Consider the following 14,741-nt stretch of genomic DNA (forward strand, 5'->3'; position numbering starts at 1 on the left):
CAGAAACTTAATTTATTAAATATATTATATTTTAAAAATTAGCTCTTCATATTTTCTTATAATAAGTTATTACATTTAATAAATATTGTATTCAAAACTGTTGTATATAATAAACTTACATGTATATCTGTTTTATTAAAATTATTTTCTTCCAAATTCAATCTTATCCAAACATGCTGACGAAGTCTTGTACTAAGATAAGATTCATGTCAATTGATGCACGGAACCATCGTACAAACGTTACCTAGACTAGTTAAGCCTGCGTTAGGTGGGTCCTTAAATGGAGGAACTAACTCCACCATCTTATTCTGATTGTCACTTTTCACTTAAAAAGGATTTTAATTTCGTTGGGTTTCCTTTCTCACACCCACCAATCATTTTCTTCACATTTTTACATTGTTGAGTGGATTTTGCACAATCGTTATCAATTTTTCCTTCATTTGTAAGTGGGCATGTCATTGTGAACTTATGTATATGCTGAATCTGAGCTACATGAAAAATGTCTCTTTTTTCTGCATGTTGTGATATAATTATTTCATCCCACATTTTCTCTCATTGAATTGGAAATAGTATGCTAAGTTGCTTGTAGCTCTGTGTCATCTCTCCGTGGGGTTATGGTTTAGTACACGTTTTGATTTCGATCAATGGTTCAAGTGTCAAGTTTGATTTGATTCTTCATGCTATCCTTGTAGTTGGATACGGTAGCCTACTGTTGATAATATTTTGGTTTGAATTTGATGTTATTGTTCAATCATTCAAAACAGAAAAACCGAGAAGAAGATGGTGAAACTGGTTTGAATTTAAGGTGTTTGATGAATGGTTCACACACTTCTTTTTCAAGTTCAAACGTGCCCACGTCTCATATTTGAATTTAACACATTGATTAAAGAAACATTATCTTGAATTCCTTTCTTGTGAATGAAAATGTCTCTTGGGACTTTTTTGTGTTACATTTTAGTAGATTCTTTCTCTTGATGTAAAAGGGCTCTTGGTTTCTTTTCTTTTTCATTTGGTTAGTCGTTTTAGCTAGCAGAATCAAAGGTGCAAGAGGAACTTGAAGTGATGGAACCCCAGGATGAAGAAGAGATCCATAACTGTTTAATCAAGCTGGTTGTCTTATTATTCCTTACCTTTGCTTATCTTTGTGGCTACTGTCTCAAATGCAGCATCAGCTAGTGAGTGATTAACTGTGTTGATGTTGCATTACAGAGAAGTAATCCTCGAAGGCGAAGGGATAAGGTTTACATTGGCTGTGGAGCAGGGTTTGGTGGTGACAGGCCTTTGGCTGCTCTTAAGCTGCTTCAAAGAGTTCAAGAACTAAATTATCTGGTTCTGGAATGCCTGGCTGAGCGGACTCTCGTTGATCGTTATCAAATCATGATGTCTGGTGGTGATGGTTACGATTCTCAGAGTATGCGTTTCCTGTTCAAATAAATTGTTTAGTTTCATTATTTGGTCTATATCTACTAACTAAGTCTCATATTGTACTATCTAGGGTGCTACATTCCAATTCTTAAGTTCTTTTAAGATGTGTAATGCACCTGTAGGTATAATTTCTCAGTTATGTTTTAGACAGGAAACTGAAATTTATATTTATTAGAAAGCATGTTAACCATTTAATCATTTGAGTATATGACATTGAAGCCATTAGTAGTGATCCGGTGGTTTGTGTCCTGCTCTTGTGTTTTTTCCAATCTTATTCTAAGTTTAACATCTGTAAATTTTTTCTGCAGTTTCTAACTGGATGCGTATGCTGCTGCCTCTGGCTTTGGAAAGAGGAACTTGCATAATTACCAATATGGGTGCAAGTAAGTATTTTCTGGTGCTGCATCAGATGTAATGAATGACAATAACTATTGATTGTCCAAAGATAGTATGTTCAACATTGTTTTTAGTATTGATATATATGACTTCCCGTTTTTTTTCTAACTTCGCTAACTCCTTGGTTTTAATAGTGGATCCTCTGGGTGCTCAACACAAGGTCTTAGAAATTGCTGATAGCTTGGGTCTCAATGTTTCTGTTGCTGTGGCTCATGAGGTGTCTGTCACTAATATAGGTATTTGGATTTTCCTTGTAAACTTTCTTTTGTAATTTGAGATAATATCTTTAGAATCTTCCTAATTAGAGGAAATAGATATATAATCTTTATTTTATTTTACTTTCCTAGTTTCCCTATTTCCTTTTATTTTACTTTCCTAGTTTCCCTATTTCTCTTTATTTACTTTCCTAGTTTTCCTATTTTCCTTTATTTTACTTTCCTAGTTTTCCTATTTTCCTTTTTAAGAGAATTAGATTATTACAAATAAAAAGTACGAGAATGTATTTTTTATGATTGAGAATAATAAACAAGTCTTATTTTCAACTTGGTATCAGAGCTCCTGATCTTGGGGCTCGATTCCGCTGCAACAAGTCGCACCGCCGCTGCTGTCCGCCGCTGCCGCCGTCTTTGGTTGGAGTTGTTGATAGGGCAGAAAGGTGCGCCCAACACCGGCGATCACAATGTCGGAAGTCGCTCCGTGAGAGGAGCCGCCACGCGCCGCCACAGTCGCCGGCGCGTGTAGCCCACTAACCTGTCTCCACCATTCTCTCGACGCCATTGCATCACATTTCTTCTTAGGCTCAAGTTTAGTATGTTCTTCTTGTGTGAGTACAAAGCTAAGCATTTAGGAGTAGAGAACTTTGGACCTCCAACCTATCTTTGGCCTTTTTGATGCCATCATAAGTCCCAATCTTTGGTGTTTTTGGTTTCTGCCAATGCCTTGTTGTAACAGCTCATTGAGAGTTGTTCTATGAGACCGCTCGTTGATTTGGCTCGTTCGATGTTAGGGGTTTCAAATTTGTCCCCAAGTACGGATCGGTTCTCACCAGTTCTTCCACCTTCACATTTTGTCATTGATGTGCATATGTCGTTCAATCGTGAGGGGAAGAAAAGTTTCAGCCGCCGTAGGATAGTTAGTCCATGAAGGTTTGTTGTTGTTTCAGCCGCTGTAGGGTGGTTAAGTCCCTATAGGTTTGTTGCTGTTAGCCAATGTAGACAGTCAGTTCCTGCAGGTTTGTTGCTGTTCAGGGCAACTAAGTCCCTAAAGGTTCGTTGTTGTTAGGGCAGTTAAGTCCCTTAAAGTTTGTTGTTATTCAGGGTGGTTAAAGTTCCTTCAGGTTTGTGGTTGTTAGCCTTTTAGTGCCGCTGCAGGGTAGTGTAATCCCTGCAGGTCTGTTGTTGTTTAGGGCAGTTAAGTCCCTAAAGGTTTGTTGCTGTTTAGGGTAGTTAAGTCCCTATAGGTTTGTGGCTGTTACCCTTTGAAGGCCTCCCATATGTTACTCATGGAAATCATGTTCTTGAAGTTTTGTTGTTGTTCGCCACTATTGATGGCAATCCAGTCCCTGCAGTTTGTTGTTGTTCGCCATTGGAGGCCCTTCACCTGTTCTTGTAGTTAGTTGTTGTTTGCTGCTGCAAGTCATCATCCATTTTTGATGGAAATCTCCCTCGTCCATTGCTGTACAAGTTGAAGTTTCATGGTGCTAGTTCGCCCTCGTCCATTGCTGTCTAAGTTGAAGTTTCATGGTGCTAGTTCGCCCTGTCCATTGCTATCCAATTTGGTTTCTTGACGTTCTCTACAATTGAGTTTGACTATTCCAAGCTTGGTTCATACAATCTTGTATGATCCAGCTTGAGGGTGAGTGTTGTAATTTGAGATAATATCTTTAGAATCTTCCTAATTAGAGGAAATAGATATATAATCTTTATTTTATTTTACTTTCCCAGTTTCCCTATTTCCCTTTATTTTACTTTCCTAGTTTTCCTATTTCCCTTTTTAGGAGAATTAGATTATTACAAATAGAAAGTATCAGAATGTATTTTTTTTATGATTGAGAATAATAAATAAGTCTTATTTTCAACTCTTTCCTTTAGCCAATGTTGTAGTCAAATTTTAAATAAATGTTTAAATTTCATCTGTTCAATTTATTTGTCTCATACATTTTGTTTTTACCCTCCTTACAATTCTTCTTCTCATTTTGTTTGTATGTTGGGAGATCTCACCTTTGGTAAAGGTTCTCCGCCTAGAAATATTGAGTTGCTGTAATTGGATGACATCGAGAGTTCTACTTCTATCTAATGTATAAACAAACAATAGGAGTGTTCTAATAAGGAGATTTTTCCGGCTAACAGAATGATAGCTATTAACATTATGAGCTTTATATTTATTTACTCTTTAATTAAGATTAAAAAGGCATATGTTTTTACTTTCCAATGTTTTTCCTAGTCTTAGCTCTTTGCAAGGTGCTTTTCTGAAATTGTTGGAGCATCTGGTTGTACTGTTCTTCCACCTTTTAATATATTTATATATTAAAAAATAAATTAAATTTTGGGATTTTTAATTTAATTAGTCTCTGTACTTAGTTTCACAACTTATACATACACAATCTTTCAGGTTCAGGATTTTCACCAGCAAAATCATATTCCATGGATGGAGTAAGAATATTTTCTCACGAGGCTGTTTGTGATATATAAAGTCATTCTCTAATTAAAACTGTTTTTATTTACTGTTGTGATACGTTCCCCACCAATTTGTGAGAAATTCATTCACCTACCAACCACCTGCCTGCACCAAATGTGACAAGTTTAGTTTTTAGCCCTTTTTTGACTACCTATTTGGGGTGTGTTTGGATTCCTATTCAAACAACCGTAACAAACTATTGAAAGGATTATTTGTAATTGTGTGTTGTGTACACATGCATATTCTTACTTATAACAAAGATATATAATAACAAGGAACAAAATCAATAATTAATAATGAGCAATATTTGCTAAGATATTTCCTTATTTAATATAATAAAGTCATATCTTTAACACTCTCCTTCAAGCCAAACATATGTGTTATGAGTTAAACTTGTTACAAATGTCATGAAGAGGAGGCCATTTGAGAAACTTTGTGAACATGTTAGTGAGTTGGTTGTTGGAGCTAATAAAGCTTCACATTAATCTGGTGAAGGTATGTCAAGATGACATGCCAGGAAGCTTGTGGCACATGATAATGTTGCCCATGAGTCAGGTAGCATAGTGGTTGACAGAGAAAGGCACATCCAATGGCAGGGTTGAGTTAGAGATCAAACGACATATTGGATATCAGAGAGCAAAAATCTTGGAGGGCATAATGGCTACCGGGAGAAGAATATGCCAGGGAAACTTTCCATGCAAGGAATCCATAAACTTAGGATTTCATCTCCTACTCATAACATACTCATCCAAGCTGGTCACCAAGACTAATTTAACTCTTTATACTGCTTGTGGGTTCTTTGAGGAGAAACATTGGAGAAATTTGATACAAATGAGTCATGAACAAATCCATGTAAAGGATCAAGATACCATTTTCAACCCAAAATTTTAAGACAATGAGTTTGTACATCCTTCTAATTGTATATATTGCCTATCTTGCTTATTTCTACCCAATGTGAGATTTCCTATGAATTCCTAATACCATGATAAAGCAGTCAATATCATAGGAGACGAGGACAAAAACTGTGCAAAACTTTGCATCTTCTATTTTAAATAATTTCTGGCTACTTGTCTTCTATTACTCTTTTGTATGTAATACATCCTCAATTACAGTTGTTACTGACAATTTAGTATAGAACCTAATTTGTATAAGCTAAAAGATGGGAATATAACAACATACAATTATTAGGTAGATTCTATTAATCAAATAAAAGGAAATAATAGTAATATTAAGGAACTTTGATCAGATAACAAACACTCTAGAGTTTGATTCTTGCCCCGTGCATCATTTTAAATAAGAGAAAGTTCAATTTCAAAATAAGGTAGGATGGGGCGTTTTCATGCCTTAAATCAAAAGTGGCTTGCATGGAAGGGCGATCAAGATAAAATCTCTCATGTATCACTTTACAATATAAGCTTTTTGGAGAGTTGGTTTTTGATATTACTGATTCCTTCTGTAATTATTCTTCAGTTCTAGACTTATAAGGCTGCAGTCTGATTCAAACTAAGGGACCAATATATTTCACTTTGTCTGTATTTTTAATATTTTAGTGAGCATAATCTGATCAAATTTAGTTATCCACACATGTTTTATTCACTTTACCACACTTCTGTTAATCTGGATGTTAATTTTGGCTGTAATTTGCGAAGGGTATCAGCACATACTTGGGAGCTGCTCCCATTGTTCGTTGTCTTGAAAATTACCAACCAAATGTAATAATCACTTCGAGAATTGCAGATGCTGCTTTATTTCTAGCGCCTATGGTATGATCTGTTATTTCCTTCATATTTCCCATCTTAATCAATACTTTCTTTTTAGTGACTTAATTCATTCTTCATATCTTCAATATAGTTTTTCATAAGTTATAGGGAAATTTATAGAGTTCAATTTGATACTTGATTCTTTATTTTAACGAAGTCAGTACAGTTAGAATTAACTTCTGTATGCTTAGGATAATTCTTCAAAAAGTACTTCGCTCTCGTTCTCTTAGAGTGTGATGCTAATGATGAATCACAGCCCATGGAGTCCTCTCCTTATCTTTCTTTCAATACTAAGATAGCATGATGTAGATGGAAGTGGCTTGAACACTGTTTTTTCTTTTCATTTTTATTCTTTTTAAGGGAACCAAAATGTACCTCCTTTTAATCTCATGTACTGTTCTCTTTTTTTCAAAAATATATACCAATCATAAAGTAAAACTCATATGTTATGTTCTGTTCTGTTCTAATATGCCTTTGAAACATCTCCCACAATTTTTTTCTTGAAAGATAAGGAGATAAATTTGTTGATAGTGTTTCATTTGTAGAACTATATTTAAGTCATTCAAGAACTATTCATGGAATGTGATTTTCATCAATTCAGACACTGAATCAATAGTAACTACTCATTGAACTTTCTGAGTTAACATACATTGCTGACTAAAACTTTTTATGCTCAATAACTGAAGCTATTGATAGAGTTGACAATTCGCACGGTATGAAATCCTATATGACCTAATGGTTTTTAGAGATCAACCTTTGCCACTCCCATTCTTCCATATAAAAGTTGAACTTTAGCACATAGCAGGTTTGATTGTCCATGATTGATTCCCTAAACATCCTTGTGACAGGTGACATGCTAGACCTTAGAACTATTCATACTTCTTCCCCGCTCATATTTCATCCCCTGACAGCTTAAGGCATTTTGAAAATTTGGTATATGACAGGTAGACTTTGTTGCAGTAGCTAAAGACACTGATAAAAAAAGTAACATTGTGAGAACAGAAAAATAACTCATTATCCGGTTATTAAAAATTTTCACATTAATTAATATTCTATTTCAGAAAAGTTCTAGACTTTTCTTACAGAGCATATTAACTTTTTTTATAATGTGACAAATATTCTATGCTAGCAAACAAAGACAGAATCATAAGTATTCTATAATTAAAGATATTGTATTAGCTGTTCATCCTCAATCTCTTACATTTTTGAATAATACTATTCAGTCATTTGTAACTTAGTATGGAACATAATTCTGAAGGATTAACGTGGTGAATGAGTAGGTTTATGAACTAGGATGGAACTGGGATGAATTAGATCATCTAGCTCAAGGTTCTCTGGCTGGCCATCTTCTAGAATGTGGTTGCCAACTCACAGGAGGATATTTCATGCATCCAGGTCTGCTAATATAGCTTATCTCTACCCTTCGTTTGATATAAAATATGTGTGGATAAGTTGTGTCAATGAGATGATACTCTTTAAGCGCTATCTTGTTTGGTTTAGGAGACCAGTACCGAGATATGTCCTTCCCGCAACTACTGGATTTATCACTTCCATTTGCTGAAATCTGTTTTGATGGCCAAGTGTGTGTAGCAAAGGCCGAAGGTAGTGGTGGAGTTTTAAATTTCAGTACATGTGCTGAACAATTATTGTATGAGGTTGGAGACCCAGAGGCTTATGTAACCCCTGATGTGGTAAGCTAAATGTTAGTTGTGAAGTCCTGAACATTTATATCACTAGATGGTAGAATATACAACAAAAAAGGAAGAAAAAAAAAACTCACTGTGTTCTTCCACAGGTGATTAATTTTCAGGATGTTTCTTTCAGTCCACTATCAAGCTCTAGAGTTCTCTGTCTTGGGGCGAAACCATCTACTGTATCAGTTCCAGATAAACTTTTGCAGCTGGTTCCGCTGGTAGATATCTTAATCATTCGCTGTTCATTCACTGAATTTACCTTTACATTGATGCTTTAAATACTTTTTGCAGGATTGTGGATGGAAAGGATGGGGAGAGATATCTTACGGGGGTTATGAATGTGTTAAACGTGCTAAAGCAGCAGAATATCTGGTGACGTTTAAAAGCTTACAAGGAACACTTAGATCAGTGATCTAGCTTTATTTTTTTTATAATTTATGTTGACTCTACTGTTTGATAAGACTTATAGGTACATCTATTATTATCAATTAATATTGGTCAATTCATATGCTTAATTAGGTTAGATCATGGATGGAAGAAATATTTCCTGGTCTTAATCACCGTATACTTTCTTATATAATTGGGTTTGATAGTCTTAAAGCTACCAGCAGCAATGGAAATGAGCAGTCACAAATAACTAGTGAAGATGTCAGGCTACGCATGGATGGCCTTTTTGAGCAGAAGGAACAAGCCCTCCAATTTACCAGAGAATTTATAGCATTGTATACAAATGGACCAGCTGGTGGTGGTGGTATAAGGTTGATGTTACTGAAGATTTTCTTCTGCATTCATTTCATTAAAATATATTAATGGCTAATTTTTGAAGTGTAGGATTATAACTCTGTTGAATTAACAATCAATGTTCTTCTAATTTGATGATTGCTGGTGAAATTGTAATTTTGTCAAAATTGTTCTTCACATTGCTTTGGTTATCAGAGTCTGCACTTTGTATTAGAATTGTAATGTTATAAAACAAACTTGATATTCAAGACTTGGAAAACACTAATTGTGAATGGAGTTGGAACAATAAGTTGAAACTAGGTTGTTAAACTTTGAAGAGCTAGCTATGATGTACTAGACATCTGCATATTGGTTCTTCATTTTGTTTTGAATGCTGTTATGTTTGAGACACAGTATTACTTCTGCAGTAGATCTTTAGTGACGTTGACATATCTTTTATTTAAATGCAGTACTGGATATAAGAAGGAGAATCTTCTAGAGAAACATTTGGTATACTCTCCTCCCCCTTCCTCTCTCATGGATTTACTCACAGTGGTGTATATGCATGTACTTGAACAATACTTAAACACATGGATGTGGCAGACTCCATCGGGCTATATCAAACGCCAAATTTTCAGTAAAACAATTTGTAGAGAAGTCCTTTTTAATAGAATAAGGCTTAGTTGTTCAATCAACATTATACCTTGAGGAATGAGAACTAAAGGAAATTAATAGTCAAAATGGTGTTGAGAAATGTAGCATTTCATTTTACTGAAGTGTTCCTTCTGAACTGCTGAAGTCAGATAATAAACTTGAACGTTCAATAAAACTTGCTATGTCTTGAAGACCTTTATTTTAGTTGCAGTGCTAGTGATTTAATCTTACTGCAAAATTCATAACCATTATGCTAGAAATATTCATCATAGCTAGATTTATTTTCAGGTTAACCGCGAAGAAGTTTTCTGGCGAACTGGGGTAAAGAGGAACACAGTGAGTGAGCTAAATGAAGTAGTTAATCCTGAACACAATCTGAGGCACACATTGACAGTGGCAGCAAAACTACAAACCGAAATTGACAAATCCTCTTCAGAATTTGCTTTTCTTGGTAGTAGTTGCTCACATTCACCTGCTCCATCTGGCCAGAAGATTCCACTTTACAAGGTAGCACACAGCAGAGCTGGAGATAAAGGAAATGACATAAATTTTTCCCTCATCCCTCATTTTCCTCCTGATTATAAGAGGTTGAAACTAATTATTACATCTCAGTGGGTAAAATCAGTGGTCTCCCATCTTCTGGATTTGTCTCTTTCTTCTGATCTAGATGCAAGAAATCAAACAGACAAAAGGGTCAATGAAAAGGTTACAGTGGAGATATATGAAGTCAAAGGAATCCAGTCATTGAACATTGTTGTCAGGAACATCCTGGATGGTGGTGTCAACTGTTCTCGAAGAATTGATAGGCATGGAAAGACCATTTCAGATCTCATTCTGAGTCAACAAGTTGTGCTACCTCCTTGATTGTGCGATTCACTATGTGCTAATGGTCTCATGATTGGAATAGAATTAAACATTGGAAAACAAGAGTGATAAAGTTTATTGAAGCTAGGAACTACTTTAATTGAAGTAGGACTCTAATTTTTCCATAATTTTGTGCTCTTTGACAGAGTAATGGCCAAGCAATCGAAGATAAACTTTAATCCTCATTATTCATTCTATCTAATAAAGTCTGAAAGTGCTCAATATATATTCAGCACATTGTACAAAATAAAAAGAAGAAAATAAAGAGGATTATAGCCTGTCTAGCACAATAACAGAATGCTAGAAATATCTATCAAAATCTACCACAGTAACAGAAAGCAAATAAACATAACAAAACAGGGGTAGAAATGATATTTCTCACACTCTTTAATCTCTACACAGACTTCTGATTTATCTAGTAGAATAAGACTTTGTTGTGGTTGGATACTTTATATTGGCACCATGACCTATGAATCAATGTGTATAAGAAAATATAACAATTTTTTGTTGAAAGTTTTAAGATGATGAGTATGCAAGTCTTTTTTCTTAGTTCAATTTTCTTCTTTCTACTTAATGTGAAATTTAAATTTATATTTAGATTCCTAATAATATGAAATGTTTATATAAATTTAATGATATGTTTGATTTAGGAGAACAAATCCCAAAAAACCACAGATGTAGAAAATTAAATAATTTTCTAAGTTTGTTAGTAGAAGAAGAAAAAAAAGAGAAGAAAATATTTTTTTCTCATGTTTGTTTGTAAAGAAAGTAAAAGAAAAGAAATGAAGATAGTATTGCATTTTTATTAGCATGAATATCCTTATTGTTAAAGTATAGGTTTTTTTTAGCAACGCTAACAAAATCCTCATTAATACCCATGTTCAAACACATATACAAGCAATCCTCTCAATAGCTAATTAAATATAATTGTTGATAAAGTATTGATATTATTAATACTGAATTTGAAAATACAATAATTCATGTAAGGAGATAAAACACTCAAGAAAAAACAAAAACTTGAAAAATTAGAAAAGAAGTTGGCGAAAGGGTACAAAGATGTACTGAGAAGAGCACAGGTAGAAGTTTGATTAAGAAACAAATTATACTTGAACTAATAAGATGAATTTAAATGAGTTTGAAACTAAATAGATAGAGTTGAATAATATATAGATAAGAACGAAGATCTGTAAAGATGAGTTTAAATAATATTATAATCTCATGAATTCTTTAAAGCATGAACATAATATAAGCACAAGAAGAAATTGTAAAAAACAAAAAATATTAATGATTGGAATTTTATTTTTATTATCTAAGGATCTATGGAAAAATTTTACTTCTAAGAATTTATTATTTGTACAATTTTTCTACATACTCAGTCTATAATTTTCTTTAATGGATATAATTCACACATTATCTCTAAAAGCTGATTATCAAAAACTAATTTAAAGAAGTGGAACGTGAATTTTGCAAAAAAAAAAAAAGCTATTTCAACCTAGATCTATATTTAATTCACAGATTCTATAATTATTTCTTCAATAAATAAATACTAGTTTAAATTACTGTTTACAATACCAGGGAGGAGGAACTATTTTCTTTCTAGATTCAAGATTGGAGGAGAAGAGAAGTAGGAGCCTGATGACTATAGATTTGACCAAAATTAAAACATGCTAAAGATAAAAATAGTCTCTTAATTTACAAAGATCAATGAGTTTAACATCTTTTATTAACCTCTTAATTATGAAATCCACATCTTAATCACCAGAATAGTATAAACCAAAGAAAAGTTGGAAATAACTATTTTTGTTCCATCCAATAATCTCTTCTAATTAAAGTGGTCAAACCAACCAGCCTCTTTTCTCTCCATTCAATTAGATCATATCCACAAATAACACATAGCTTTTCCATTTTTGTTTCACAATTTTAGGGTCTATAATCACTTGTTAACCACTTACAAAGAAACCTATGTGTTGATATAAGTCACTTTCTGCTGAGACATATCCAAGACTTTGTTCAGTTCCCTTTTGTCTGAGGCGAGCATTCTTGTTCAACCCCTCTTTGTTCCTCAGACATCCCCAAAGGGAATAAACAACACAAAAAAAAAACACAAGCAATAAAGGAAGGGGAGGAAAAAAAACATGTCTTTCACTGGAACTCTAGACAAATGCAATGCATGCGACAAGACTGTTTATGTGGTTGACCTGTTAACTCTTGAAGGCACTCCTTACCATAAGAACTGCTTCAAATGCAGTCACTGCAAGGGATGTCTCACGGTATAACACCCTTCATTCTCTTCATTTTTTCCTTCATGATTTTACTATTATCTATTTGTAATTCCAATGTGGAATCAGAGACATCATAGTTAAGAGGGTGAAAGAAAATTTATCTTAAATTATTCTACAAAGATGGTAATTTGTTCTGATATGAGGAGGTTTAGGAATGCCACTTCTATACAAAAGATTTAAAACCAAGATTTTGCTTTGTGGGATATTTCTTCTCACACATTATATTAAAAAGTTGTCCTTTAAACATTGTTCACAACTCAATGTTGATCAGATGAGCACATACTCCTCAATGGATGGAGTTCTCTACTGCAAGACACATTTTGAACAACTCTTCAAGGAATCTGGCAATTTCAGCAAGAACTTCGGTAAGAGGAAGAGCATCTTTTGGCTAAACTTTTTGTGTTATGAATTTGGCTAAACATATGATCATGTCACTTCCTGTTATTTACACTAATGAAGCTATGTTGTTTTCTTGAATCTAAATGTTGCAGCAAAGTCGGCTGAGAAACAAAATGAAATAGTATGTTCCCTATCCTTTCTTGACACACACTTTACCAATTAATTATACTACCATACACTTTCCTATGTATGATTACGTATTCTTGTATTCTCCATCTAACATACAAGTTATATCATGATCAATAGCAGAACAGAACTCCCAGCAAGCTATCTTCAATGTTCAGTGGAACCCTGGACAAATGTGCAGTATGCGCTAAAACAGTCTATCCTCTTGAAAAGGTCTGTGATCTCTCATATCTTCACCATGAAACATGAAAAAGTGAGAACAAGTTTGTACTGTCATATTTCTCAAAAATACTAGTATTGTTCATAAAGAAGTCACTAGATACTTCACATCTATATCATGTAAATAACATTGATGGGTCTTTTGAGTGAGGATTCATCATGGAGAGATTTTATAAATGTAATTTGAATTCAACACACATAAAAAGATTGACACCACTTTTAAACAAACACCTTTAAGACAATAGGTTTCTGAATTTTCAATTTTCTCATTTTATATAGAACTTAGACTTAATTTTTTTCCAAAAACACATAAAAACTAATAAGACCATTGAATTTAGAATGATTTCAAATCACTTTAAATAGGATTTTGTTTGACATGACTAAACTAACCTGCATGGAAATTTGGTTTTGTTGATGAAATAGGTAACACTGGAAGGAGAATGCTACCACAAGACTTGTTTCAGGTGTGCTCATGCAGGGTGCCCTCTGACACATTCAAGCTATGCTGCCCTTGATGGTGTCCTCTACTGCAGAGTCCACTTTCAACAACTGTTCATGGAGAAAGGGAACTACAGCCATGTCCTCCAAGCTGCTGCACACAAGAGGACTGGTTCTTCCACACCTCCTGAGCCTCTATTTGAGGAGCCATCACATCCACCAGTAGCATCTGAGGAACCTAAAGTAGTGGAAGATGAAGAAAAAAATGAAGAAAAAAGTGAAGAAAAAAGTGAAGAAAAAGAAGAAGAAGAAGAAAGCTCTTGAAGGAAATCCATTCCCCTCCCCCACCTTCTTTCAGTTTGAGCAGGGTCTTTTGTTTCAAGTCTTTACTCTCAAAATTTCCTACAAATTATTTTTTGGTTTCCTTGTAAACTAACTTGAGAGTTTTGTTAATGTATTTGAAATAAAACAAAAGTTTGAGTAACCCATGTTTTCTTTAATTTCTTCTGTGAAAAATTATCCATTCCATTTGAAGTAATCAATATATATATATATATATATATATATATATATATATATATATATATATATATATATTTTAAATTATGTAACTAATAAATTAATTACATTAATTGTTATAATCCGATATGGACTTAAACATAAAAATAAGCACACAAAAAATTCCACAAACCTCACAAATCCAGGTTGAATCATGTAAGTTTGATATTTGATTTATTCAAAGTTTATCCTTAAAAAGTGTATATTAATTGTATTGTCTTATCGATTGTTGAATTACGATATATAAGTTATGTGATGAAATTAAACTTAAAAATTATCACTTTTTAAGGTTGATTTTTTTTATAAATAGAAAATATATTTCCTTTCACGTTTTTTTAAGTAAGATATTATTTATAATTAGTAAAAAGTTTAATTGTCAAAATTTTAAGTAAAGTTATAACTTCTAAAATAACTAATTTTGTTGTTTAAATAGTTTTTGTTAAAAGATGGTTTAAACCCTTGGTTTTTTATTTGTTCTAAAATATCGAATTCGTTATTAGATTTTAAGTAATCTTAATTGTGTTTTTATT

The 14,741-nt window shown here is 33.5% G+C and overlaps 2 protein-coding genes across 5 annotated transcripts; both read left to right on the forward strand.

Annotated features, from left to right (window-relative positions):
• The first annotated feature begins 201 nt into the window (after positions 1-201).
• LOC108347400 (uncharacterized) lies at positions 202-10,413 on the forward strand. 3 transcript variants are annotated; one of them, XM_052868290.1, is made up of 14 exons: positions 202-268; positions 1,034-1,110; positions 1,210-1,411; positions 1,734-1,808; positions 1,956-2,057; positions 4,432-4,472; positions 6,147-6,260; positions 7,538-7,652; positions 7,758-7,948; positions 8,053-8,169; positions 8,243-8,323; positions 8,471-8,709; positions 9,142-9,181; positions 9,614-10,413. In XM_052868290.1, exons 1-14 carry the CDS (start codon positions 217-219, stop codon positions 10,187-10,189), a joined length of 2,022 nt encoding a protein of 673 aa, XP_052724250.1. In that variant the 5' UTR covers positions 202-216; the 3' UTR covers positions 10,190-10,413. The 3 variants fall into 3 exon arrangements, with proteins under 3 accessions (XP_052724250.1, XP_017442097.1, XP_052724251.1); XM_017586608.2 differs by lacking the exon at positions 202-268 and adding an exon at positions 287-442 and having other exon boundaries at positions 1,018-1,110; XM_052868291.1 differs by lacking the exon at positions 202-268 and adding an exon at positions 297-442.
• Positions 10,414-12,148: 1,735 nt separating this feature from the next.
• Positions 12,149-14,084, forward strand: LOC108347133 (LIM domain-containing protein PLIM2b). 2 transcript variants are annotated; one of them, XM_017586276.2, is made up of 5 exons: positions 12,149-12,459; positions 12,743-12,836; positions 12,963-12,991; positions 13,117-13,209; positions 13,639-14,084. In XM_017586276.2, the coding sequence occupies exons 1-5, from the start codon at positions 12,325-12,327 to the stop codon at positions 13,975-13,977; spliced, it is 690 nt and encodes a 229-aa protein (XP_017441765.1). In that variant the 5' UTR covers positions 12,149-12,324; the 3' UTR covers positions 13,978-14,084. The 2 variants fall into 2 exon arrangements, with proteins under 2 accessions (XP_017441765.1, XP_017441766.1); XM_017586277.2 differs by having other exon boundaries at positions 13,120-13,209.
• The last annotated feature ends 657 nt before the right edge of the window (positions 14,085-14,741 follow it).

Source organism: Vigna angularis, chromosome 9 (genome assembly GCF_016808095.1).
Source record: "Vigna angularis cultivar LongXiaoDou No.4 chromosome 9, ASM1680809v1, whole genome shotgun sequence".
Lineage (NCBI taxonomy): Eukaryota > Viridiplantae > Streptophyta > Magnoliopsida > Fabales > Fabaceae > Vigna > Vigna angularis.

What these genes read in the sequence shown, in the direction of transcription:
- LOC108347400 (XM_052868290.1), top strand. Translation starts at nt 217, where the DNA reads ATGCACGGAACCATCGTACAAACGTTACCTAGACTAGTTAAGCCTGCG. An exon ending in CTTTATTTCTAGCGCCTATG is followed by an intron (nt 6,261 to 7,537) that starts GTATGATCTGTT and finishes GTGAATGAGTAG; the next exon opens with GTTTATGAACTAGGATGGAA. An exon ending in CTAAAGCAGCAGAATATCTG is followed by an intron (nt 8,324 to 8,470) that starts GTGACGTTTAAA and finishes ATGCTTAATTAG; the next exon opens with GTTAGATCATGGATGGAAGA.
- LOC108347133 (XM_017586276.2), top strand. Translation starts at nt 12,325, where the DNA reads ATGTCTTTCACTGGAACTCTAGACAAATGCAATGCATGCGACAAGACT. An exon ending in CAATTTCAGCAAGAACTTCG is followed by an intron (nt 12,837 to 12,962) that starts GTAAGAGGAAGA and finishes TAAATGTTGCAG; the next exon opens with CAAAGTCGGCTGAGAAACAA. An exon ending in CAGTCTATCCTCTTGAAAAG is followed by an intron (nt 13,210 to 13,638) that starts GTCTGTGATCTC and finishes TTGATGAAATAG; the next exon opens with GTAACACTGGAAGGAGAATG.